At 41.5% G+C, this 25,232-nt stretch overlaps 1 protein-coding gene across 2 annotated transcripts; it reads right to left on the reverse strand.

Annotated features, from left to right (window-relative positions):
- Positions 1–1,276: 1,276 nt before the first annotated feature.
- Positions 1,277–17,544, reverse strand: LOC139566755 (uncharacterized). Of its 2 annotated transcripts, XM_071388045.1 has the most exons (7): positions 17,028–17,544; positions 16,431–16,561; positions 15,898–15,966; positions 15,481–15,654; positions 7,794–7,943; positions 7,334–7,445; positions 1,277–4,217 (listed from the first exon to the last, which is right to left on the reverse strand). In XM_071388045.1, exons 1-7 carry the CDS (start codon positions 17,302–17,304, stop codon positions 3,253–3,255), a joined length of 1,878 nt encoding a protein of 625 aa, XP_071244146.1. In that variant the 5' UTR covers positions 17,305–17,544; the 3' UTR covers positions 1,277–3,252. The 2 variants fall into 2 exon arrangements, with proteins under 2 accessions (XP_071244146.1, XP_071244147.1); XM_071388046.1 differs by lacking the exon at positions 15,898–15,966 and having other exon boundaries at positions 17,028–17,542.
- Between the last annotated feature and the right edge of the window lie 7,688 nt (positions 17,545–25,232).

Genomic DNA, 25,232 nt, shown 5'->3' on the forward strand with positions numbered 1-25,232 from the left:
GAGACTGTGAAGAGAAGGGTCTGGGCTGCAGACTGGATCCCTGACTGGAGCCTCTGTCTCTCTGATGACCACCAGGATTGAGGTTGTTCAGTCCACCTGTCCATTGGTTGTGTTCTGTGTGGTGGTGGAATCTCTGTCCCTCATGGTTCGGTCTCAGTTCCAACTCTTCAGAGGTCCAGTCTCTCCCACCAGTAACATTGGATATCAGGAGGTCTTCATGGACTGCAGACTGTCAACACAAGTTGTACAGAAGAGCATAAAAAAAGGTTTATATAAGAAACTGCTGTACACACAAACATGACATGACCCCCTCTGCAGTCCTCTTTAGCTCAGTTAGTAGAGCATGTTAACCACAGTCAAGCCCACCTCTTAACAGTGTGGTTCAAGTAGGGAGGCGTGGGGTAAATTATTTACATTCAGCATCACTCCAAGGGAAATTTTGTATATTCTTTCTATCAAAGATATCTACATATATTTCAGGATGTTGTGTATCCCTGGAAATAATCAGAATTCATCTAAACATTACTTTTGAAAACATAACTTGTCAAAATAAGAAAGTGGTCTCTTGGCACAATTTACCGCAAGTATGTGGTAAGTTGAGTCGCGGGACAGGGTAAGTTAAGCCTCCTACACATTTTTGTACTGAATGAAATATTACCACTACCTTTTTAAAACCATGTCTATCTTTATGTCCCAAACACAATCGCTTTTTCGTAAAATAAATAAAAATGTAAGCATTGTTTAACACAGGCTTATCACCTAACAAACACTTTGAACTTTTTTTAAACACTTTTACCCTAGGCCCTGTTGTAACCTTATATTACAGTGATAATGCCTTGAATTACACCGGGGAATAAATCACTTCCATTGGATCAACTTCCCCAAGGCAAACATTTTGACGATATTAGCCCATACAGCTGCATGGATGCACTTTCATGCTATGTTTAGGACCTCAATCTTATAGAGACCCCAAATGATATATAGAACAATCTTAAAATTATCAATTTTGGTTAAGATACAAGCATTATGAAACCTCTAACATTCATTTGACAATCTTTTTTTTTGACTTTTTCCATGTTGTTTCTTCCTTCAGACTCCATGAAATTATGACCTATTTGGTAAAATGATTGTGTGTATGGTTACCTAGAAACAAGAGTGGCTGAACTTACCCCTTTGGCTCAACTTACTTAATGATTCAACAATTAAGTATAATATTTTGTTTCCACTGAGATAAGGGAAACTCAGCCCCTGTAATGATACAAAAAAAACTAGCCAGTCAGCACAGATTAAATGTTGTATTTAATTTAAACAAAATGGTCCTACACTCAATGTGAAGTACAGAACTTTTATTGCACAAAATAATACGTGACAAGTAGAATAACTTTTCTCAATATGGTAACACTTGACCTTTTCTGTAAATCTGGTACCCTTGCTTTGATAAAATTCATTTTAGAATACTTTGGAAAAGGTTCATCACATTACACACATCTTTACTACTTCATCTCAAGTAAACATTAATTAATTTTCTCATAAAACCCCAGCATCAAACAACAGGACAAGGTTGAAGCATTTTTACAGACACCGTCACACCAAACATCACCATACAGTGCCTTGCAAAAGTATTCATCCCCTTGGCGTTTTTCCTATTTTGTTGCATTAAAACCTGTAATTTAAATAGATTTTTAGTTTATGTATTCACCCCCTTTGCTATGAAACCCCTAATATGATCTGGTACAACCAATTACCTCTAGAAGTCACATAATTAGTTAGATTGCACACAGGTGGACTTTATTTAAGTGTCACATGATCTGTCACATGATCAGTGTATATATATATACACCTGTTCTGAAAGGCCCCAGAGACTAACACCACTAAGAAAGGGGCACCACCAAGCAAGCGACACCATGAAGACCAAGGAGCTCTCCAAACAGGTCAGGGACAAAATTGTGGAGAAGTACAGATCAGGGTTGGGTTATAAAAAAAGATCTGAAACTTTGAACATCCCACGGAGCACCATTTTTCAATCCATTATTAAAAAATGGAAAGAATGTGGTACCACAACAAACCTGACAAGAGAGGGCCGCCAACCAAAACTCACGGTCCAGGCAAGGAGGGCATTAACCAGAGACAACAAAGAGACCAAAGATAACCCTGAAGGAACTGCAAAGCTCCACAGCGGAGATTGGAGTATCTGTCCATAGGACCACTTTAAGCCGTACACTCCACAGAGCTGGGCTTTTCGGAAGAGTGGCCAGAAAAAAGCCATTGCTTAAAAAAATAAAATAAGCAAACACGGTGTTTGGTGTTCGCCAAAAGGCACGTGGGAGACTCCCGAAACATATGGAAGAAGGTACTCTGGTCAGATCAGACAAATTGAGCTTTTTGGCCATCAAGGAAAACTCTATGTCTGGCACAAACACAACACCTCATCACCTGGAGAACACCATCCCCACAGTGATGCATGGTGGTGGCAGCATCATGCTGTGGGGATGTTTTTCATCGGTAGGGACTGGGAAACTGGTCAGAATTGAAGGAATGATGGATGGCGCTAAATACAGGGAAATTCTTGAGGGAAACCCGTTTGTCTTCCAGAGATTTGAGACTGGTACGGAGGTTCACCTTCCAGCAGGACAATGACCCTAAGCATACTGCTAAAGCAACACTCGAGTGGTTTAAGGGAAACATTTAAATGGCCTAGTCAAAGCCCAGACCTCAATTCAATTGAGAATCTGTGAATGACTTAAAGATTGCTGTACACCAGCGGAACCCATCCAACTTGAAGGAGCTGGTGCAGTTTTGCCTTGAAGAATGGGCAAAAATCCCAGTGGCTAGATGTGCCAAGCTTACAGAGACATACCCCAAGAGACTTGCAGCTGTTATTGTTACAAAAGGTAGCTCTACAAATCTTGACTTTGGGGGAGGTGAATAGTTGTGCACGCTCAAGTTCAGTTTTGTCTTATTTCTTGTTTGTTTCACAAGAAAAAATATTTTGCATTTTCAAAGTGGTAGGCATGTTGTGTAAATCAAATGATACAAACCCACAAAATATATTTTAATTCCAGGTTGTAAGGCAACAAAATAAGTAAAAATGCCAAGGGGGTGAAAACTTTCGCAAGCCACTATATCATCTACTCTGCCTCATCATACTCTATCTTTCCTCAGTTCACCTCATCCAGTTTCCAACTAAATCCAAAAACAACAATTGACTACAAACATACTAACTAGTACTACATTACATGTCACCACTATACTCTATACATGGGCCGTGTGCATTTTCTGCTGGTGTATCCTGAGGTAGCTCCTCTCTGAGAACCTCTTCCCACAGTATGTACAGGCAAACGGCCTCTCTCCCGTGTGGACCTTCAGGTGCATCTTTAGTTGGTGCTGGTGGGAGAACCTCTTCTCACACTGGGGGCAGCTGTAGGGTTTCTCCCCTGTGTGGACCCTCTGGTGCCTCTTCAGGTTTGACGAGTCCGAGAAACTGGCCCGGCACAGGTGGCAGCTAAACGGTTTCTCCCCCGTGTGCATCCTCTGATGGATCTCCACCTGTTTGGGGAAACTGAAGGCTTTCCCACAGAATGAACACGGGAAGCGCTTCTCTTTGGCCCTGCCACCTTTGCTGATTCCGTCTCTGCTTCTCTCATTTGTCAATGGGCTTGTGTAGCCATTTAGTGTTGAGGTGCTGGCATTGTCTGAGGTCTGGTTTAACATTAGGAGAGTGTCAGGACGAAGGCCATGGAGTGTCTGTGTTGTTGCAGGGTCCATGTTCCAGTTGATAGATCCTATAGAAGGCAGGCTGAAGGCAGCATCTGTTAGGGGGTTAACCTGAGGCGCAATCAGTCTCTCTGAATCACAACTATAGGAGCAGGACGGAGCATCGCTAGCTGAGTCTGTGTCTGATCTCTCCCGCCGCATACCAACACCTCCCCATCCCCGTAGACCAAATCGACGCCTCGCTCTGGTCTCAGCCAGTCTGTTGTCTTGGAGACTACGTTTGGTTGTTGTTTTGCATTCAATTGTCTGTTTCTGGTTGTGGTTAACAGTGTTGTTCCCCAGCCCAGAGTTGAGGACACGGTCCCATCCCCTGGCCTCCACTAAGTCGCATTTGGTCCGGGCCTGCTCGGTGATGATGTCCCCTGGGCCCTTGGCTGCACCCATCTGGATCTGGGAGTCCAAGATGGCCACCCAGTCTCCTCTGTTAGCCTCCAGCCAACTACCTTAAGGAAGAAGTAAAAAAATTGACTTTTCAAACATGGCAGAGAACTTTACATATGGATTTTTTTGTCAATTACCATGTCAAGTTAATTGTGTGTTTTTGTATGTAAACATAAGTTGTATTGATTTAATTTCACTATATCCAGGCGCATCACTATTCCCATTTTAGATCTATTATTGGTTATTACAGTGCATTCAGAAAGTATTCAGACCCCTTCCCTTTTTCCACATTTTTACGTTACAACCTTATTCTAAAATTGATTAAATAAATGTTTTAACTCGTCAATCTACACACAAGACCCCATAATGACAAAGCCAAAACAGGTTTTTAGAAATAAAGACACCTTATTTACATAAGTATTCAGACCCTTTGCTATGACACTCGAAATTGAACTCCGGTGCATTCTGTTTCCATTGATCATCCTTGATGTTTCGACAACTTGATTGGATTCCACCGGTGGTAAAAAAAAATTGACATGATTTGGGAAGGCACACACCTGTCTATATAAGGTCCCACAGTTGGACAGTTCATGTCAGAGCAAAAACCAAGCCATGAGGTCGAAGGAATTGTCCATAGAGCTCCGAGACAGGATTGTGTTGAGGTGAAGATCTGGGGAAGGGTACCACAAATGTCTGCAGCATTGAAGGTCCCCAAGAACACAGTGGCCTCCATCATTCTTAAATGGAAGAAGTTTGGAACTACCAAAACTCTTCCTAGAGCTGGCCACCCGGTCAAACTGAACAATCCGGGGAGAAGGGCCTTGGTCAGGGAGGTGACCAAGAACCTGATGGTCACTCTGACAGTATCCCAGAGTTCCTGTGTGGAGATGGGAGAACCTTCCAGAAGGACAACCATCTCTGCAGCACTCCACCAATCAGGCCTTTATGGTAGAATGGCCAGACGGAAGCAACTCCTCAGTAAAAGGCACATGACAGCCCGCTTGGAGTTTGCCAAAAGGCACCTAAGGACTCTCAGACCATGAGAAACAAGATTCTCTGGTCTGATGAAACCAAGGACAACGACCCAAACCACACAGCCAAGACAACGCAGGAGTGGCTTCGGGACAAGTCTCTGAATGTCCTTGAGTGGCCCAGCCAGAGCCCGGACTTGAACCTAATCTAACATCTCAGAGACCTGTAAATAGCTGTGCAGCGACGATCCCTATCCAACCTGACAGAGCTTGAGGATATGCAGAGAAGAATGTGAGAAACTCCCCAAATACAGGTGTGCCAAGCTTGTAGCGGTCATACCCAAGAAGACTTGAGGCTGTAATCACTGCCAAATGTCCATCACCTAAGTACGTAATACTTACAGTACCAGTCAAAAGTTTGGACACACCTACTCATTCCAGGGTTTTTCTTTATTTTTACATTGTAGAATAATAGTGAAGACATCAAAACTATGAAATAACACATATGGAATCATAGTAACCAAAAAAGTGTTAGAAGAATCTAAAATCAAAATTTATAATATTTTGATTTGTTTAAGTAGCCACCTTTTGCCTTGATGACAGCTTTGTACACTCTTGGCATTCTCTCAACCAGCTTCACCTGGAATGCTTTTCCAACAGTCTTGAAGGAGTTTCCACATATGCTGAGCACCTGTTGGCTGCTTTTCCTTCACTCTGCGGCCCAACTCATCCCAAACCATCCCAATTTGTTTAAGGTCTGGTCATCTGATGCAGCACTCCATCACTCTCCTTCTTGGTCAAATAGCCCTTACACAGCCTGGAGGTGTTTGTTGGGTCATTGTCCTGTTGAAAAACAAATGATAGTCCCACTAAACCCAAACCAGATGGGATGGTGTATCACTGCAGAATGCTGTGGTAGCCATGCTGGTTAAGTGTGCCATGAATTCTAAATAAATCACTGACAGTATCACCAGCAAAGCACCATCACACCTCCTCCTCTATGCTTCACGGTGGGAACCACACATGCGGAGATCATTTGTTCACCTACTCTGCGTCACAAAGAATTTGGACTCATCAGATCAAAGGACAGATTTCCACCGGTCTAATGTCCATTTCTTGTGTTTCTTGGCCCAAACAAGTCTGTTCTTCTTATTGGTGTCCTTTAGTAGTGTTTTCTTTGCAGAAATTTGACGATGAAGGCCTAATTCAAGCAGTTGATGTTTGTTACTTGAACTCTGTGAAGCGTTTATTTTGGCTGCAATCTGAAGTGCAGTTAATTGCCGATTTCTGAGGCTAGTAACTAATGAACTTATCATCTGCAGTAGAGTTAACTCTGGGTCTTCCTTTCCTGTGGCGGTCCTCATGAGAGCCAGTTTCATCATAGTGCTTGATGGATTTTGCGACTGCACTTGAAGAAACTGACCTTCATGTCTTAAAGTAATGATGGACTGTCGTTTCTCATTGCTTATTTGAGCTGTTCTTGCCAAATTATATTATGGAGTTGGTCTTCTACCAAATAGGGCTATCTTCTGTATACCACCCCTACCATGTCACAACACAACTGATTGGCTCAAACGCATTAAGAAGGAAAGAAATTCCACATTAACTTTTAACAAGGCCTGTTAATTGAAATGCATTCCATTCCACCTCATAAAGCTGGTTGAGAGAATGCCAAGAGTGCGCAAAGCAGTCATCAAGTCAAAGGCTACTTTGAAGAATCTCAAATATAAAATATATTTTGATTTGTTTAACACAATGTTATTTCATAGTTTTGATGTCTTCACTATTATTCTACAATGTAGACGAAAACAGTGTTGAAGTTTAGCGCTCCAAAGCTCCTCGTCATTGAGGGAATTGACCCACTACTACTGTTTACTTGGTGCATCTGTCATCTCACTGAGTCTACCTTTAAACCTAACCTAATGACCTGACCCATCACCTTATGCATTACTGCCCCACAGTGGCAAGAAGTGACATCCCCAAAAACAGAAATTATAAGTGGCTCCTAGCCTCCCACACACAGGCTAATTTGTCCCTAAAACAAAAAAATATAAAAACGAAATATAAATGTTTTTATAAAACTTCAAAGTGAGTAAATCAGTTCTGAAAACGAATTGAAACTGAATTTCAAATAAATCTTAAAACTAATATAAATAAAAACACAAAACTATAATAACCTTGGTATGTAGGCTATATGTACTTCTTACCTTGCTCCCCCATCTTTAGTCCACTCAGCAGATCAATGCTCTCTGGTTCGTCTTCTATTGTCTCCTCTTTGACCAGCAGCAGATCAGGCTTCCCATCCTCCATGTCTACTGGCTGTAAGAGATACAGAGTGAGAGGATGTTGGATCAAGAAATCTGATATGAGCACCCTGCTATGGAGCATCTTCTGATTGGGCAATGAGTAATATGCAAATATGTCAGTTGATTTTGATTCATAGTCTTTCATGGTTTTATCATTCATAGACATGGTCCCACACTCAAGCATAGGGCCAGTATCCACAAAGAGTCTCAGAGTAGGAGTGCTGATCTAGGATCTCTCCATATAATCTTATCCATTATGATCTAAAAGGTTAAGCTGATCCTAGATCACTCCTGCTCTGAGAGGGTTTGTGGATACAGACCCTGACCTAATACCATTCAGACAGTAGTTCAGTGGGCTCACCTCAGTGAGACTGTGTGTGATCCTGTGCTGCTCAGCTGGTTCCTCTGTGGGTTCAGGAGGAGGTGTAGTCAGGTTGTCCTCCATGACCATGTTCCCCTCAGGGTTCCCCAGACCCTCCTCCTTCACCAGCAGCACCTCTGGACTCTCCTCCTGGATGAGAGAGGTGATACAGATTACACAGACATACACACCCCAGGTACATACACACAGATAATAAACACACTTTCAATATGTGGGGGCCATACTTGCGAACATTAGAACAAGTTAAATGTAGCTCTTTACACTCGTACCCATATACAGGGTTAAAAATTGCAGATTTTGACTGATAAGCGCCTAAACTGGAATGCTATACAGTAACACGCTATACATGACGTCAGAGATCAAGGTCTCCACTTCACAGCGCAGTAATGGTTTTGACTGACAGCGGTTCTGAACTTGAACACCATGCGCGGCGGCAAGAAGTTGACCCCATCCCTCCCGCTAATTGGGCAACTTTAGCCATTGTTTGTTGTTGTCTGAGTGAGGGAAATGCTGTACACAAATAGGACTTCATGTATTTTGCAAGATGCGATGTTGAGAATTATAATAAATACCGCTTTGATGTCATACAAGCAAGCCAAACACCCATTAGTCCAAATGTGCACTTCACATATCATAAAACTCATGTAATATATACATCGTCAACGTTTCTGATCACTATGCTTGATGTACAGTTACAAGATGACATGGCGTCATACCCTGGGTTCTTCTGACCCACAATAACATCTGCTAAATATGTGTATGCGACCAATAATGTGATTTTGAACAGAATGAGCCCGTTGTTTTAAGAATTTAGGCGGGGAACACGCATCTGAATGCACTTGTGACTATTCTGTGCGCACCAAATGTATGATCTGCCTCTCTGATTTGCTTTCTGAAAGCCAAAAACTGTAAGATCGTATTTTGTTACTTAGCTACCCATGTTGGCAATAGAACATGCTTTCAAATTATGCCCACCTGAGCAGATTGTGATTTAAATGGACCGTTTCTGGAATGCGGGAACAACAGTAATTGTGTGATGGCGGGGATGCAGGACTGTGTTCCAAAGAAAACAACTTGGTCTAGTTCCTCAACAGCACAGCTAGTAGAGCTCAAAATAGCACCTAATAGTTGATTATTCTTTGAGTCATAAAAGTGCATTGAAATAACGTAGGAACTGCGCACACTTTGGAGAGGTGTGTGGCCACTTGGAGATACCAGTTAGACCTCCCACTCAAACCCTTGTCAATTTTTTGGTTTTATGTTGCGCTTTCCAGGAATATTCTTCGTTACTGAATGTATCCAGAGTATTTTCAGATTTCGTTATTAACAAATACGGCAAAAATTACAGTAAATGTAAAAATAAAAAACACTAATCAACAGTTAATGTTTGGATTCAGTGTTGTCAGATTAACAGTTTTGTCCTCACCTTTAGTCTAATTTTCCCATAATCTCCAAACGGATCCTTTTTTATTGCTACCATGGTTATGCATATAGATTCCATATTTATTTTGTAAGAAACATTTCAATTCAGCCCTATCCATATAGGCCAGGGGTGTCAAACTCATTCCATGAAGGGCCTGGTGTCTGCTGGTTTTAGTTTTTCCCTTCAATTAAGACCTTGACAACCGGGTGGGGGGGTCCTTACTAATTAGTGACCTTAATTCATCAAGTACAAGGGAGGAGCGAAAACCCGCAGACACTCGGACCTCCATGGAATGAGTTTGACAAGTTATATAGGCCAATTCCCACGAGTGTAAGGGGTTAAGCCTCACCCATTAAAATGGTTGACGTAGTGGCACGTGATCAAAGGCTACACGTTAGCTGTTCCCATTACATACGCTTGCACATTTAGCCCTATGCAAACCTCACCAGGTGGCCGTGATTATTTCCGGTAACAAATTCTGTATCAGTTTATCAACGATCTTAAACTTTTTCTCCACAAACCAATGGCATTTCTTAAAATAGGTCAACTTGGACAGGGATACATTTAAACCTCCCAAATTCAAGGTTTACTTTTGTTCCTCTTCACTTGGTCTGTGTCAATATTGCATGATCATCGCATTCTTGACTAGGATACTTACGTTTTCGTATATATTACAAAATCCCACGTTTTTGCTTAAAACGTTATTCATACATCCATGTGCTCTTACGGGAAAAATATGTAGGTCTATACAACATTTAAGTTTGTCGTACATAGTAAAAAGAGAACGTTGTAGGGAGCCTTATGGACTTGTCAAATAGCTGTCATGTACGGTAGCCATCATTGCTTTTCAGGTGATAGAGCTTAAGCGGTTGACTCGTAAACGACTCTGTTCATTATCCGCGGGTTCTAGAACCCCTTGCTTCAAGCATTTTTGTTAAGGGAAATATTGTTCACTGCTGGCCCACACACGTGACGAAGTGGATGATTATAATCATGCATATATAACATTGTAGATGTAAGTGTAGGCCTACACGTCTATATAATTAAGCAATAAGGCCCGAGGGGGTGTGGTATATGGCCAATATACCACGGCTAAGGGCTGTTCTAATGCATGACGCAACGTGGAGTGCAACCTGTAATCCTACTCTATTATACTTTGTAATGCTCATTCAAGTCAAATAACACGTGACGAAGTAGATGATTATAAAAATGCATATAAAACATTGTAGGGCTACATTTAGGTGTACATGTCTATGTAATATAGCCTATGCAATATGATTATTAGGCAATGGCAGTGTTTGTCTGCAAGGCTGAAGAAAGATAGTCATTCTTAAGCTTAATTTTCAAGCTGTTGGCTACATCCCTTCAACACAAATATAATTCTACATTTCAAAGGGGGGGATTAATGTGAGATTCGAACCCTTGCAGATTGTAGAGCTAGGCACTCTACACAGAGAGCAATTTGACCAATCAGTTAATCAAAAACTACATCACGTGTATTTATCAGTACTGTTCAAGGACTGTTCCATGAACATGTATTGGAACACGGCCAACTACATTGACGATTTTTATTTGGCTGATACCGAATTTGTTACAGGAAATAATCACAGCCATCTGGTGAGGTTATCATAGGGCTACATGTGCATGTAAATGGGAACTGCTAACATGTAGCCTTTGATTACATGCTACTACTTCAAGGATTTGAATTTGCTGATACTTGAACTTCACCTTTAACGTCAACTTTTAATGTTCGCAAGTACGGCCCCAACGTGTTTACCCATCCCCAATACGTCGGAGTCCTATACTGTAGTTACAGAATGACTTCATTGTTCAACTCATCATGGACATAAATATGATGTTGTGGATAAAGGCAGTTATGATAAGTCAAAAGTCAGACATGTGACTTAACTATTTTGATGTGTACAGTAGGTGTTTGTTTGTGTGGGTATGTGTAGGTATATTTAGTAAGTGTATATTGGTGATAAAGTGCTGTTGGGTGTATGCATAACAGGGTGAGGTTTATACTAAAGAGTGAATGAAAGTCTTAGTATGAAAAGTCCCATTTTGTGTTTATTAAACATAAGTTTTAAATAAACCATATGAAAACCACACATACACATGATAAACTGGATAAATTCTCATTAAGTGTGTCTTGGGTGAAAAACATAAAGTAGTTCAATGAACGTAATGAAATAGGCATTTGAACATCATATAGCCTACACAGTAGAAACACAATATGTAACAGACTTTAGGCATATGTGGCTTATACACAGTGTACAAAACATTAGGGAGACCTGCTCTGTCCATGGCATAGACTGACCAGGTGAAAGCTATGATCCCCCTACTGAAGTCACCTGTTAAAATCACTTCAGATCAGTGTAGATGAAGGGGAGGAGACAGCTTAAGGAAGGATTTTAAGCCTTGAGGTAATTGAGACATGGATTGTGTGTGTGTGCCATTCAGAGGGTGAATGTGCAAGACAAAATATTTAAGTCCCTTTGAACAAACGGGGTATGGTAGGACATCCAGCCAACTTGACAAATGTGGGAAGCATTGGAGTCAGCATCCCTGTTGAACGCTTTCGACACCTTGTAGTGTCCATGCCTCAACGAATTGAAGCTGTTCTGAGAGGAAAGGGGGGTGTAACTCGATAGTAAGAAGGTGTTCCTAATGTTTTGTACACTGAATGTATGTCACAATGTGTGTGTATTTATTGGTGATCGCCATTAGCTGCTGCCAAGTGAATGGTTTGTCCCAAATACATTGCTTTTAGTTTTTTAATATTTAGTACTAGCTTATTACTTGCCACCCATTCTAAAACTGACTGCAGTTCTTTAAGTGTTGCAGTGATTTCACTTGCTGTGGTAGATGACGTGTATAATGTTCAGTCATCAGCATGCATGTACCTTATTTGCCAAACAGCCAACTTTTTGTCCTCCTTTTTCTTAATATCTCAAAAGGTATTGCCAGTATCAAATCCTAAACTTGTATTTCTACCTAACTACCTAGTAATCAATTTGGTAAAGTTCTGCCTACCGCGTAGTATGATTGACATGCATTATGCTCTTCAACTCTTGATGGTTGCTTTGCACAGTCCTGTAACCATCATCCCACCAGTTTCTAAACTTTGAGGCATGTCACTTCGCCATTCACTTCGCATAGCCCCCCACTAAGTGTGGACTGTTTTCTTAACCACAACTGGATGGATCCATAAAGAATTACTGTGGGAATAAATATCACTGAATGACAAAAAATAATGGAATAAAGTAGGCTAATGCAATTGAAGGCACGTATCAAATTGTTGCTTGATGAAACTCCCAAAGTCTTCCAATCGGTGGTAATACATTTGAAGCAATAGCCTACCCACGTGGTCAACTAAATCATCATTTCAGCACCATTTTGATTGGGACTGCACCCTCGTGCTGCTTGAGACAAGCGTTGGGACTCGTCTTGATAAATCAATGTCAGATTTTTGTTTTCATTGAACCTCCGTTTGGATATTGGTTAGGCTACAATTAGACTGGGGAAATGTTAGCTATGTTGAGGTGTGTGCTGCTCATGATCATGTTGTATAGTTGGCTCATTTATTTGAAAATGGCAGCATGTAATATAGGCCTATGCAGTGTAACAAGTGGATTATTTTGCTCTTCTCTAGCAGTTGCTTAGTAGCCTACGCCTAGATTGACTTCAGACTTGTCTCAGGCTATTTGGTTTCTGGCTGAGCAAATCAGAAACCTATAGCATTCAATAATGTAGTCTAATTCAAGTGTAGACCTATTATTGTGCTTGATCGCGTATAGGCAACTCCAAAAGCCTGCGGAGATTGTGAAATATGAAGTCAACTTTTATTTTCTATCAGTATCATGATGAAGATAAGACCCTACTCCTGCTCCCTAACAAAGTGGAGCGAGAGTAGGAAATAGATGAAACGTGGATCAAAAAGGCATGGGCTTGGGCTCTGTTTCAGAATATCACTTTTTTATATGACAGAGGTTGAGTAGGAAATATATTATTTGTATTTTATTCTTACTATAAAATACATGTGTGTTGACTGAATGGGGTGAGTTTAATGAACTATTGACTTAATTCATTTGTATGTAACAATTAAACTCTGCTAAGCCTATTCTATTCCTTTGAAAATACATTTGATTAGTCTAATGTATTTATTTTTAATGGTGTATATTCAATGGATTTATTAAAATAACGCCCACCAGCATCTGCACACCACTACTACAACTCATCACCTGCATGCCGGCATGCGCACAGGAGGTATATAAGGCGAATGCAGGCAAGAATGTGGTAAAAATGTGCCTGTTTGTAAGGGGGTCATATAAACATTGCCCCTTTTTTTTTACAAGCAAAATACCATAAATCTGTGAAAGCAGTAAGACACACAGGCTTTACTCAGTGCCAGCTCATTAGTAAAGACCAAAAAAAAGGGGCCTAGACAACTGCCCTGAGGAATGCCCGACTACCTGGATTATGTTGGAGGCTTCCATTCAAAGACATGTAACTCTCAATCCACGAATTAGCAGAGCATGTAAAGCCATAACATGCATTTTTCCAGCATCAAATTATGATCGATAATGCCAAAATCTGCACTGAAGTCTAACAAAACATCTCCCATAAGCTTCTTATTATCAATTTCTTCCAGCCAATCATCATTGCGAAAGTGCATGTTGAGTGCCCTTCCCTATAAGCATGCTGAAAGTCAGTTGTTAATTTGTTTATTGTGAAATAGCATTGTATCTGGTAAAACACAATTTGTTTCAAAAAGTTTAAGGGTTGGTAGCAGGTTGATTGGTCGGCTGTTTGAGTTTGCAAAGGGTGCTTTGCTATTCTCGGGTAGCGGAATTACTTTTGCTTCCCTCCAGGCCTGAGGGCACTTACTTTCCTGTAGGCTTAGATTGAAGAGATAGCAAATAGGAGTGGCAATATAGTCCGTTACCATCCTCATTCAAGTTGTCAGATGCAATATTCATACCAGGAATATTCAACACTGAAATGTGTTACTTTCGCTACTCCAAATTAATCTGTGGATCTTTTCTGCTGACAACAATGAAAAGTAATCTTTGTCTTTAATGCAGGGTTTGATCTAAACGTAATAAGCTATAACATAGAATGGTTTCTAGTTTATAGAGTGGAATGGTTTTTCTGCTGGTGTATCCTAAGGTATCTCCTCTCTGAGAACCTCTTCCCACAGTGCGGACAGGCGAAAGGCCTTTCTCCCGTGTGGACCTTCAGGTGCCTCTTCAAGCTGCCAGCCTGGGTGAAGCGCATGTGACACTGCGGGCAGCTGTAGGGTTTCTCCCCTGTATGGACCCTCTGGTGCCTCTTCAGGTCACTAGACTGGGTAAAGCGCATATGACACTGGGTACAGCTGAAGGGTTTCACCCCTCTGTGGACCCTCTGGTGCCTCTTCAGGTCACTAGACTGGGTGAAGCGCATGTGACACTGGGTACAGTTGAATGGTTTAACCCCTTTGTGGACCCTCTGGTGGATCTCCACCTTCTGGGGGCTGCTGAAGCCTTTGTTACAGAACATGCAGAGGAACCGATTCTCTTTACTATTGCCTGATGTTGCTCCCCCTCCCGGAGCCTGGGCTCTAGCCCTGTCGTTTGAGTGCAATACCTGATCGAAAAGGACGCGGCCGTGTGAATCGGAAGGCCCCATCGACGTGGACACTGGGTCACAGTCCCCGAACGTGTATAAAGGGGAGTGGGTCGCGACATTTGAATTTGTCTCCAAGCTTTCCCTGTAATCTAAGAAATATTTTCCCTGTGAGTGTCTGTCTCCTAGGTGACTATCTGCATTCCATGTGGGAGAAATGTCGCCCTCCACTTTCACAGTCACATCATTTACGACTAGACCCTCCACTTTATCTTGGCACCCTTCAGAGTACACACTACTACTGTACTGGTTCCAGTCCCCTCTAGACAGATCAGTCTGTGTCTCTAAACCCAAGGGCATGTTGCCAGGGTCCATCTCTGTAGAGTAAGAAGAAAGCGTATCCTCACCGCCAGTGTCTAACACATCACCATCCTCACGGGAATGAACCATCCTCTCGTTCTGGTGAAATACCGGTACATAGTCTGAGCCGGGAGCAGGACAGCCCAGTCTCCACAGCCCAAGTCTCTCTGGGTCTGATCTGTGGTCAGATCCTGTGTGTAAGAGCCTGTGTGTTACGGTTAAAGTCTTGGGGTCTGTCTCGGAATTGAGGACGGAGTTCAGCGTTCCACTGACCTCCATGATGCTGCATCGAGTCCTGGGTTGTGCTGGGGCGTTGGTGGGGTCCTCCGTGGCTACATGGGGCGCTACAGTTGCTCCAGTCTGGATGTCTCTGCTGTGCCATGGGTCCTCCTCTCCTTCAGACCTCTCCTGCTTGACCTCAGGACCTGCAGCCTCTGCATCTGCAGACTGACACAAGAGAGGAGGTTATCGATACATGAGTTAAATTGGATAACAAAGAGTATGTTTACATGCACAGTAAAAAGTATATTAAATTGATTATGGCAGTGGGCAGATTATGCAATAGTAGTTATGGAAACACCTTACTCTGCTTATCTTAATCGCCTTAAGGTCAAAATCGAAGTAAGCATACGCCGATTAAAATACCTGGTTTTCTGAGCAATCTTTTGAATTATTAGGACATGTAAACACCTTAAAATCGGTGTTCCAGTGGTGTATTTGATCTGCGCATATACTAACACCAGCCGAGCGAGCCTCCCTCTGTGGATAGTCAGATTAATATAATAGTTAAATCAAAACGTTGACATGCTTTGCAAGAAAAACGATTTCCCTAATAATCCTGTTTACATGGACACATCTGAAAGGCTACCGTTTGGCACTCTGATAAATGTAGAAAATCACCAATCAAAATAAACATTATATCACGTTATTTTTGGGAAGCATATTTGATTCTGAATTGGGACTTGTAAAGTTTGTTTGTGAAAACTACTTCTAAGATGCATACATTCAGTTGATCCAAACTCACTTCACTAGAGCTAATAAATCACATTATTGTGTGCATGTAACTGTACACAATGTCGTAGGGAAGTCTCACAAGCTCCCCTATGGCAGATAAATAAGGATGTACATGTAAGCAAGTGAATAGCTGAGGGGAGCCTTTCTGAAATAAAAGGGCCACATTTGATTTACAAATAGCACATTTTATGCAACACTATTACACTAACCTCTATCACGATAACGTTCTGGGTTGAGATTTTACTCTCCTCATCAACGGTGATTGGTTGTTCATCTTTCCATGTATCGTGTCCCACTGGCTTCACAATGCTCCTGTGGCCTCCAGTGAGATGTCCTTCACCTGAGTGTGTGATCGGGGAAAAGAGGTGGTTAGGTTAGGGGGGGGTTAATATCTTCTGTTTATCAGGGGGAGTTGCAGCACCCCTACTTCCCGTGGTTATGTTGACACTGTCTACAATTGGCAAAGATGTAAGGTAACACTTCTCATAACTTCTTGATATACTATTTATTGATTTCATGCATCACATTGTTTTCATTGAGTAAATAATAGGAAATGCAATAAATCAAGATTTTGGTTAGAATATGATAGCCATGTTGCACAAAGTAATCATACTATCCAAAAACTGGCTAAGACCCAATTCTGGGTAAAACATCTGAACACGTGCAGAGGAAAACAGGGCGACATACAATGAGCTATATACAAGCATTTCGCTGCACCCGCAATAACATTTAAATGTGTATGTGACCAATACAATTTGATGTTAACTGCGACAGGCCGCGCAGCCTCAGACTTCTGTAAAATGTACCTCTTGCCATTCCTCTGTATCGGTCAAGGATCTTGACACTGCTGGGACGACTGGCGAGAACGCGCTCTCGTATTGTCCTCTCTGCGCGCTCCCGTGCCACCTTCAGTTCTAGTAGTTTTCTCCGCAATGCCCTGTTTTCTTTCTGGCTTTGAGTTATTTCTAAACGAAACACTGCATAATCGTCGTCTACGAGTTTACAGATCTCTGCCACTGCTGCATTCGCTAGCACCTCCAAGATGGAGGCTATTTGAGTGTGAAAACCCATACAGTTAGCCATTGTTAGCAGCTAATTAGCGTTACCTAGATACATCTATCAACCAAGTCCTGTCTCCAATGCGAATTAAATACTGCCTGGTGTATGTACCTGATGCTGTGCTGTTAAATTAGTCATATGTTTCAGTTCCATGGTGTTAATAAATGTCAAACTTGGTACCGTTGTGAAACGGTTGTGACTAGATGCAGTACAGCTGCGGACGAGATTTACAATTGATCTACCGCGAGAGTTTGGACTAATGATGAGTCGGATATCGCTTAGATTTGCTCAAATAAAAAATCAAGAGCACGCCAGCGTGTAGTCCTAAAACCCGGAAATAAGTTACCTCTGGTTCTTTCAGCCAGCCTTGTGGGAAAACTGAATGGGGAAAGGATAGGGACCGAAAATAAGGTCTGAGGAAATAAACTATAATGTATCAAATTAATCGTCAGCGCACAGATACAGTATAACCAAACCAATTTGTCCTGCTAAATGCCAATGCAGCCTAAGTGTGGTATTTCAAATAAACACCCTTTTGACCACCCGTTATCTGCACACATTGGCCGTTCTAGCTTGTATTCCTCCCTTCCTCCCCCCTCCTGCACTAACTGTAATTTTTATTCAGACAGTTGGAACACCACAAATAAATAATCATAACATTTAAAACTAAATCAATATACAAAAATAATACTCATTTCAAAAAGTAACAAAGACAAATAGAAACAAATGTGTTGATTTGTCACTCGAGTGTCAATAAAAAAAACATCCCCCAACACTGTCAACCAAGAGTTAAGACTAAACCAATTCACCTTGGGTGTGCAGACTGGCTTTATATGAACGATTTCACACAAACCAGAAAAAAATTATATATGTCTGTGACTTTATATCTCCCTCACTAACTTGAAACATTAGCTATCTGAGCAGCTAACCGATCGCTGCAGCTGTACACAGCCCATCTGTAAATAGCCCATCCAATCTACCTACCTCATCCCCATATTGTTTTTATTGACTTTTTTGCTCTTTTCCACACCAGTACTTCTACTTGCGCATCATCATCTGCTCATCTATCACTCCAGCGTTAATTTGCTAAATTGTAATTACGTCGCTACTATGGCCTATTTATTGCCTTACCACCTCATGCCATTTGCACACACTGTATATAGACTTTTTTCCATTGTTATTGACTGTACGTTTGTTTATTCCATGTGTAACTCTGTGTTGTTTGTGTTGCACTGCTTTGCTTCATCTTGGCCAGGTCACAGTTGTAAATGAGAACTTGTTCTCAACTGGCCTACCTGGTTAAATAAAGGTGAAATAAAAATAAAACTATATATTCACAGTATTATGAATGAATTGTGGTTTATTTGGTAGCATTTCATAGTGTGACTGATTTTACTAATTGCTTTAGTACTGTACAAAGTTAGAGGTGTGCTATTTGATAGATTCCCCTGCTCCCCCTACCTCGGGCTTCCAGTGGCAGAAACACCAACGTTTTGCTGTATTTATTTGAAAGGAACCATTGATGTGCCACATTGCTTAATGCCATGATATGTTTATTTGCCCGAAAAGGATTGTATACTTTGATCTGTATTTTGCCAACCCCATCTCGTACTTCTCAGTGGGAGACCTTCCCAGGCAGTAGCCTGCCTAGCTCACAAACTAGAATCAGGGCGCCCAATCCGACAAGGTTAATTGACCCATAGTCTCACACATGATATCATTGACGTGACGTGCAAATGTGCGGGTGCCCCGTGCCTCCCCCGGCAAGATGCCGCCCGGGGCGGCTGCCCATGTTGCCTATACCTAAATCCGCCACTGTCTGCACATTGTTTTCCTGCCTCTAGCTGCTATTGCCATAGCAAAAGTGATATCCAGTCATATCATGAACTCATACATTCCTGTTTGGATGTGTTATGTATGAGTTCATGATATTTTGATGTGCTATATTTGCAATATTGTCAATTAAGGTGACCAGGTTTTGGAAATGAGAATTGGGGAAATGTGTTTTTTTTTGCACTATGAATGACTTGATTAGATAACTTATTATTTGGGTTGATTTGGGTTCGACCATATCATGGGCTGGTGCTACCAGCTGTAAAAGTTAGTGACACCAGGGGAAAATTAGTTGGCGGCGCTCAGTGATGTGGGCTGGTGTGGATAAAATGCTAGGCCCGAATTCTTTGTCCCAGTCCGCCCTGAAAAAACCCATCGCACTCCTTCAGTCACATTTCAATTCAAGTTACATCCCTACTAAACAGGCTCAGGGGCCTGTGAGGGTAAAACATCCTTTACCTGGATTTATTGCAATGCCTCGGCTGTAAACAAAAGTATGGATGAAGTGAATTTCTTCACTCGATCTACCATACGGTTCAAAGTGCACCAACCACTCCTCCTACTTCCTCAGGTATTACATCTGCACGTACTTTATGCGCCACCCCAGAGATAACCCCCTTGATAGGCACTCTGCTTTGAAGATCCATACACAAAACATTCCACTCATTTCTTGAGGCCTAATGCACGCTTCTTCTGCTCCATTTACACACACACAAAAAATGTGACCCTTACTGGCACCACTTCAACTTCAACCCAACGCCTCATGCATGACATTTATCGAGACTTCAAACGGATCTCCCAGGTTCCATTAGTTCAAAATCCTTACTCCAACTAAAAACGAGTCTAGGAGTTTCTTATTTTCCAGCACAACTTTACTTCTCTTGTTTCCTTTCTTGTTCTCCACTGTAACCCAATAACATGATTTCTCATTTTTTTTGTACATAAAGGAACAGGTTTCACCTGATTATGCCAAATAATGTTGGGGAAAGGGGTGCTAAAGGTGTTATAACCAAAGAGGGACATTATATTTGTTATGAATAGAACATAGCCAAAACCAAATTCAGAGGGGAAATATGGTGTTACACTTCAATGAGTGTTTCAGCTATCGGTAAATCCATTTGAATTCAATCACTTTTTGATAGCATCCCTTTTTATTTGAACAAAACCCATGGTAAAAGTGCTCAGAAAGTAACTTTTTGGATCTGACTACCAAAACATTCAAGCAATAAAGGTGCTGAAAGTCTACCCATTTTGCATACCCCAACCATACCATGAGAATTCCATGTTTTCATCACTGGAAAAGATAGACGGTTGAGATTGATATTTAAAAGCTTACAAACAGGGTTGTCAAACTATTTTATAATTTCTGGAGATTTATTTTATATTTTAAAATTAAGTATTAATAAAAAAGTAAATTATCTAAACCTGTAATCAGATTTTTTTCATATTTGCATCTTAGCCTATTTTTACATAATCTAAAATGTTTGTGTTGTGCCCGCCGTCAGTTGAGACACAACATGCTGTTGAATACAGGGTGGTGTCATGTGTTGGATGACAAATGTACTAAAATGTAAACTTTCAAATGGTACCACAAAGATGGTTGGAGGTCCACACATCCGAGAATGTTGACGTGAATGGGAATATCTGTTGTTTCAAATTCTACTGCCAATCCTCCATAGGAAACCTATTGAAATATAGATAATAGAATAGACATGACCATTTAAATTGACATTAAACGGTGGGTGGACCGAAGGTCATAGTTGTGGTAGTAATTAGAAGTAAAGATGTCAATTGCAGTGGTCTGAAAGAATAGGTCCGTTCTATGAGTTATATTTCTATGATTGAAATGACACCCACCCTGTATTCAAGAGCATGTTGTGTCTCAACTGACGGTGTCTCAAAACTCAGATAATGTGAAATAGGGTCCAGGCTGCAACATTGGAGTTTACGCGTCACTTTCTGACAACTTCTTCCATGGGCAAACATGTACAGAAAGTTAGGTTTAAATCATAAGGGATGCTGTCAAAAAGTGAATCAATTCAAATGGATTTACTGTGCCAGCACACCAAACAACAAGTCTGTATCATGTGAGAATGTGAGCGTACCCAGATGCTCAACTGAGGGAATTAGTAATCCCCCAAAAAACTCTCTAAGATACTTCACATGATAACCATAAAATGTCAGCTAAACTAAAGAATGGCTCCCAGATATCCCCAGCGCACACCTCAAGCCACACTGCTACGACTTCTCCCCGTTGTGGACACTCCTATGTTTGATAAGATTACTCTGGAAGGAGAAGCTCTTGTAACATAGTTTGCACTTGAAGGGCCTCTCCTTGGTGTGAACTGTCTGGTGCTGCTTGATATATTTAGTCTTAGCGAAGCGCTTCCCACACGTGGGGCAGGCGTATGGCTTTTCGGCGTCCGTCCTAATGCTCGGCCTCCCACGTTGTGACACAATGACACCAGAGGAGGTAGAAGCAGGAGCCACCACCCTCAGGTGGTTAGTGTTTGAGCTCCTTCCTTGACCTCTAGCCATTGTTTGTTGGGTGTTGTTGGGATTGTGTGCTGTGTTATAGGCTAGGTACCTCTTGTGGTACACGCCAATCCTGGCCCTGTCTGTATTGGTGGGGTAACCATGAGGTAACTGAGGATTGCTAGACCCAGGCCCAGGCCTTCTATGAACCCAGTCACTAGTCATTAAAGACAGACAGACTTCCTGTTAGACTACCACCAGGGGGGTCTCCCACCGCTCTCTGTGAAGGCTGAAACCCAGTGTGACCTGCTCTGTTCATCATGGATACAGGAGGATATATCTTTATCAGCCCCAGGCCCTGCTTCATCCCTGCACTGAGACTGTGAAGAGAAGGGTCTGGGCTGCGGACTGGAGCCTCTCTGATGACCACCAGGACTGAGGTTGTTCAGTCCACCTGCCCACTGGTTGTGTTCTGTGTGGTGGTGGAGTCTCTGTCCCTCGTGGTTCAGTCCTGGTTCTGACTCGGGAAGGAAGAGTGATGGCTCCTGATCCAGGGTTCTGATCCGGGGCCAGATTTTGTGACCAGCCACTTCAGAAGTCCACTCTCCCCCGCCAGCAACACCGGATATCAGCAGGTCCTCATGGACTGCAGACTGTAAACAACGATTGTACAGAAAATCATAAAGGTTTATACAAGAAACATGACATATTATAAAATGTTAACCACATCACACAAATGTTAAGCCCATCTCTCACACTGTAATTCAAGTACGTAACAATATGGAGACCATTGGAGTTTATTATAAAAAAATGTCCTTATGTGTTGATTAAAGAATTGAGTATGTTTTGGTTTGACTAAGAAAAGGGAAACTCTGCCTGAAATACATTTTTTAAAGTCATTCAGCACAGAGTCGATTTTGTATTTAATTTAAACCAAATGGTCATACACTCATTTTTTTATTTAACTAGGCAAGTCAGTTAAGAACAAATTCTTATTTACAATGACGGCCTAGGAACAGTGGGTTAACTGCCTTGTTCAGGGGCAGAACGACAGATTTTTACCACATAATGTGAAGTACAGTACTTTTATTGCACAAAGTGATATGTGACAAATAGAATAACTTCTCACTATGGTAACACTTGACCTTTTCTTTAAATCCGGTACCCTCGCTTCGATAAAATTAATTAAAAAATATTTTAGAGAAGGTTCAACATTACACACAGCTTCACTACTTCCTTTCACGTAAACATGAATTAAGGTAATATCATTTCCTCATTATAAAACACCAGCATCAAACAACAGGACAAGGTTGTCACTTTTCATCAGTGAAGCATTTTTACAGACACCATCACACCAACCATCACCATATCATCTACTCTACCTCATCATACTCATTCTTTCCTCAGTTCACCTCATCCAGTTTCCTACTACATCCGAAAGCTCCTCTCTGAGAACCTCTTCCCACAGTGCATACAGGCAAACAGCCTCTCTCCCGTGTGGACCTTCAGGTGCATCTTCAGCTGGTAAAAAAACAACAACTCCCAAATGGATTCCCATCCACTGACCTCCACTATGTCGCCTCTGGTATTGGCCTGCTCAATGATGTCGTCCCCCGGGGCCTTGGCTGCACCCATCTGGGTCTGGGAATCCAAGATGTCTGCCCAGTCTCCTCTGTTAGCCTCCAGCCAACCACCTGCAGGAAGAGGTTAGAAAATAGACGTTTAAAAACATGGCAGAGACAACTCTACATATGGGGACCGTACTTGTGAACTTTTGCTTAGACCATTGTTTAATCCATCAGTCTAAAATGGCTAGCTACTAGCTTTTCTCATAGGGCAACCTGGCCAAATTAGCCACAGCGCTGTGGATGGCCAGCTGAGCATATAATTATATCCGGTAACAAAATAACAAATCAACCCATCAGAGACCTTAAACGGTAGAGCCGCCATCCATTCGCATTTGTTCAATAGGTCAATTTGGCCAACTGCTTGGTTGAATTTGTTACCAATGGTCTAAGCGGAGTAGTGGCGTCATACACTAAAGTGGTCTACTCCAGATGTTGGCATATGGTGGCTGTGAGTTCAAATCCCATTCGGGGTAAGATTATTTTTAAAAGAGAGAACCCTCCACTGCTGGCCATCAAGTGAAATAGCCGATTATCAAAATGCATATAAAACCTTGTACAATTAGGTGTACATGTCTAAGTAACTTCGCCTATGTTCATTGTAGCGACAAATATTTCTGTATTAAGCCTGTTTTATAGCAAGCGTTTTGGTCTGAGTGACTATAAGTTGTGAAGCCAGGAGAAGGCTAGGCTTCACCTCAGTGGAATCCTGGAGAAGCTGCGCCCTCACTGAACACTTGCTGAACCTACCCAGACCAGTCAATTTATACTTTGTTACACGTGAGACAAGGTAAGCTAGATAATGATTCTAAAAACGCATAACAAATGTTGTAGCCCTATCCTACATGTAGGCAAGTGTACACAACCATGCAGCCTCATATACTAAGATATGTTTAGGTCCTAGCAGTATGTTTGTGAAGAAAGGCCTAGCTCCTGATTAAATTAATTCTTAATTTTTAAGGTGATGACTGCACTTTTCTTCTCAACACAATACCACAATGAATGTCCACATGTCAAAGGAAAAATGATGACCCCATTGGGGATTTGAACTTATGTCGCAAGTTGTGAAAAGTGTCAGGAACTAGGCGTCTTACACTGTGAGCCAATTGTCCAGACCCATTTTTGCATGTGATGCAGTTCATTTGAGTATCGGAATGTGTGGGTGGACTCCTGGTCAGGATGCTTTAGGGTCGTTCCACCTCAAGAAAGAGGATTTCGACACCCACCATCTCAGATTGTGCTGAAATTATTTTTGTTGTTTGAAACAGATAAGATTAGCATTCCTGCAACATTATCTGCTTGAAATATAATTGAATCTCTGAGAAATTAAGCTAATTGATTGCACCCAAAATTGTCCATTTTAATTTATAGGATTCATATATTGTTCAATAAATATAGCACCTAACATCCGATTTGGAACTTTTTCCTAACAATAATTTGGACATGAGGAATCCAAATAAACTGTCAATCTCCACCCATGGACCCTCCACACCAATTACACCCCAGTGAATTTGGTGACCCCCCCCCCCCCCCGTCAGAGAAATGTGTCTTTTTAAGTTGTTAGGTTTATGTCCATTCCTACATCCTGATATTACTGTATGTAGGCTATATGTATTTCTCCCTTACCTTGCTCCCCCATCAGATTGTGCTGAAATTATTTTTGTTGTTTGAAACAGATAAGATTAGCATTCCTGCAACATTATCTGCTTGAAATATAATTGAATCTCTGAGAAATTAAGCTAATTGATTGCACCCAAAATTGTCCATTTTAATTTATAGGATTCATATATTGTTCAATAAATAGGCGTTGTTCAATGCTTAGTCCACTCAGCAGATCAATGCTCTCTGGTTCGGCTTCTATTGTCTCCTCTTTGACCAGCAGCAGATCAGGCTTCCCATCCTCCATGTCTACTGACTGTAAGAGATACAGAGTGAGAGGATGTTGGATTAAGAAATTCGCTACGAGTACTATTCAAACATTTTAGTTGATTTGATACTATGCAAACGTGTTAGTTGATT

This window comes from Salvelinus alpinus, chromosome 39, assembly GCF_045679555.1.
Source record: "Salvelinus alpinus chromosome 39, SLU_Salpinus.1, whole genome shotgun sequence".
In the NCBI taxonomy this organism is placed as follows: Eukaryota; Metazoa; Chordata; class Actinopteri; order Salmoniformes; family Salmonidae; genus Salvelinus; species Salvelinus alpinus.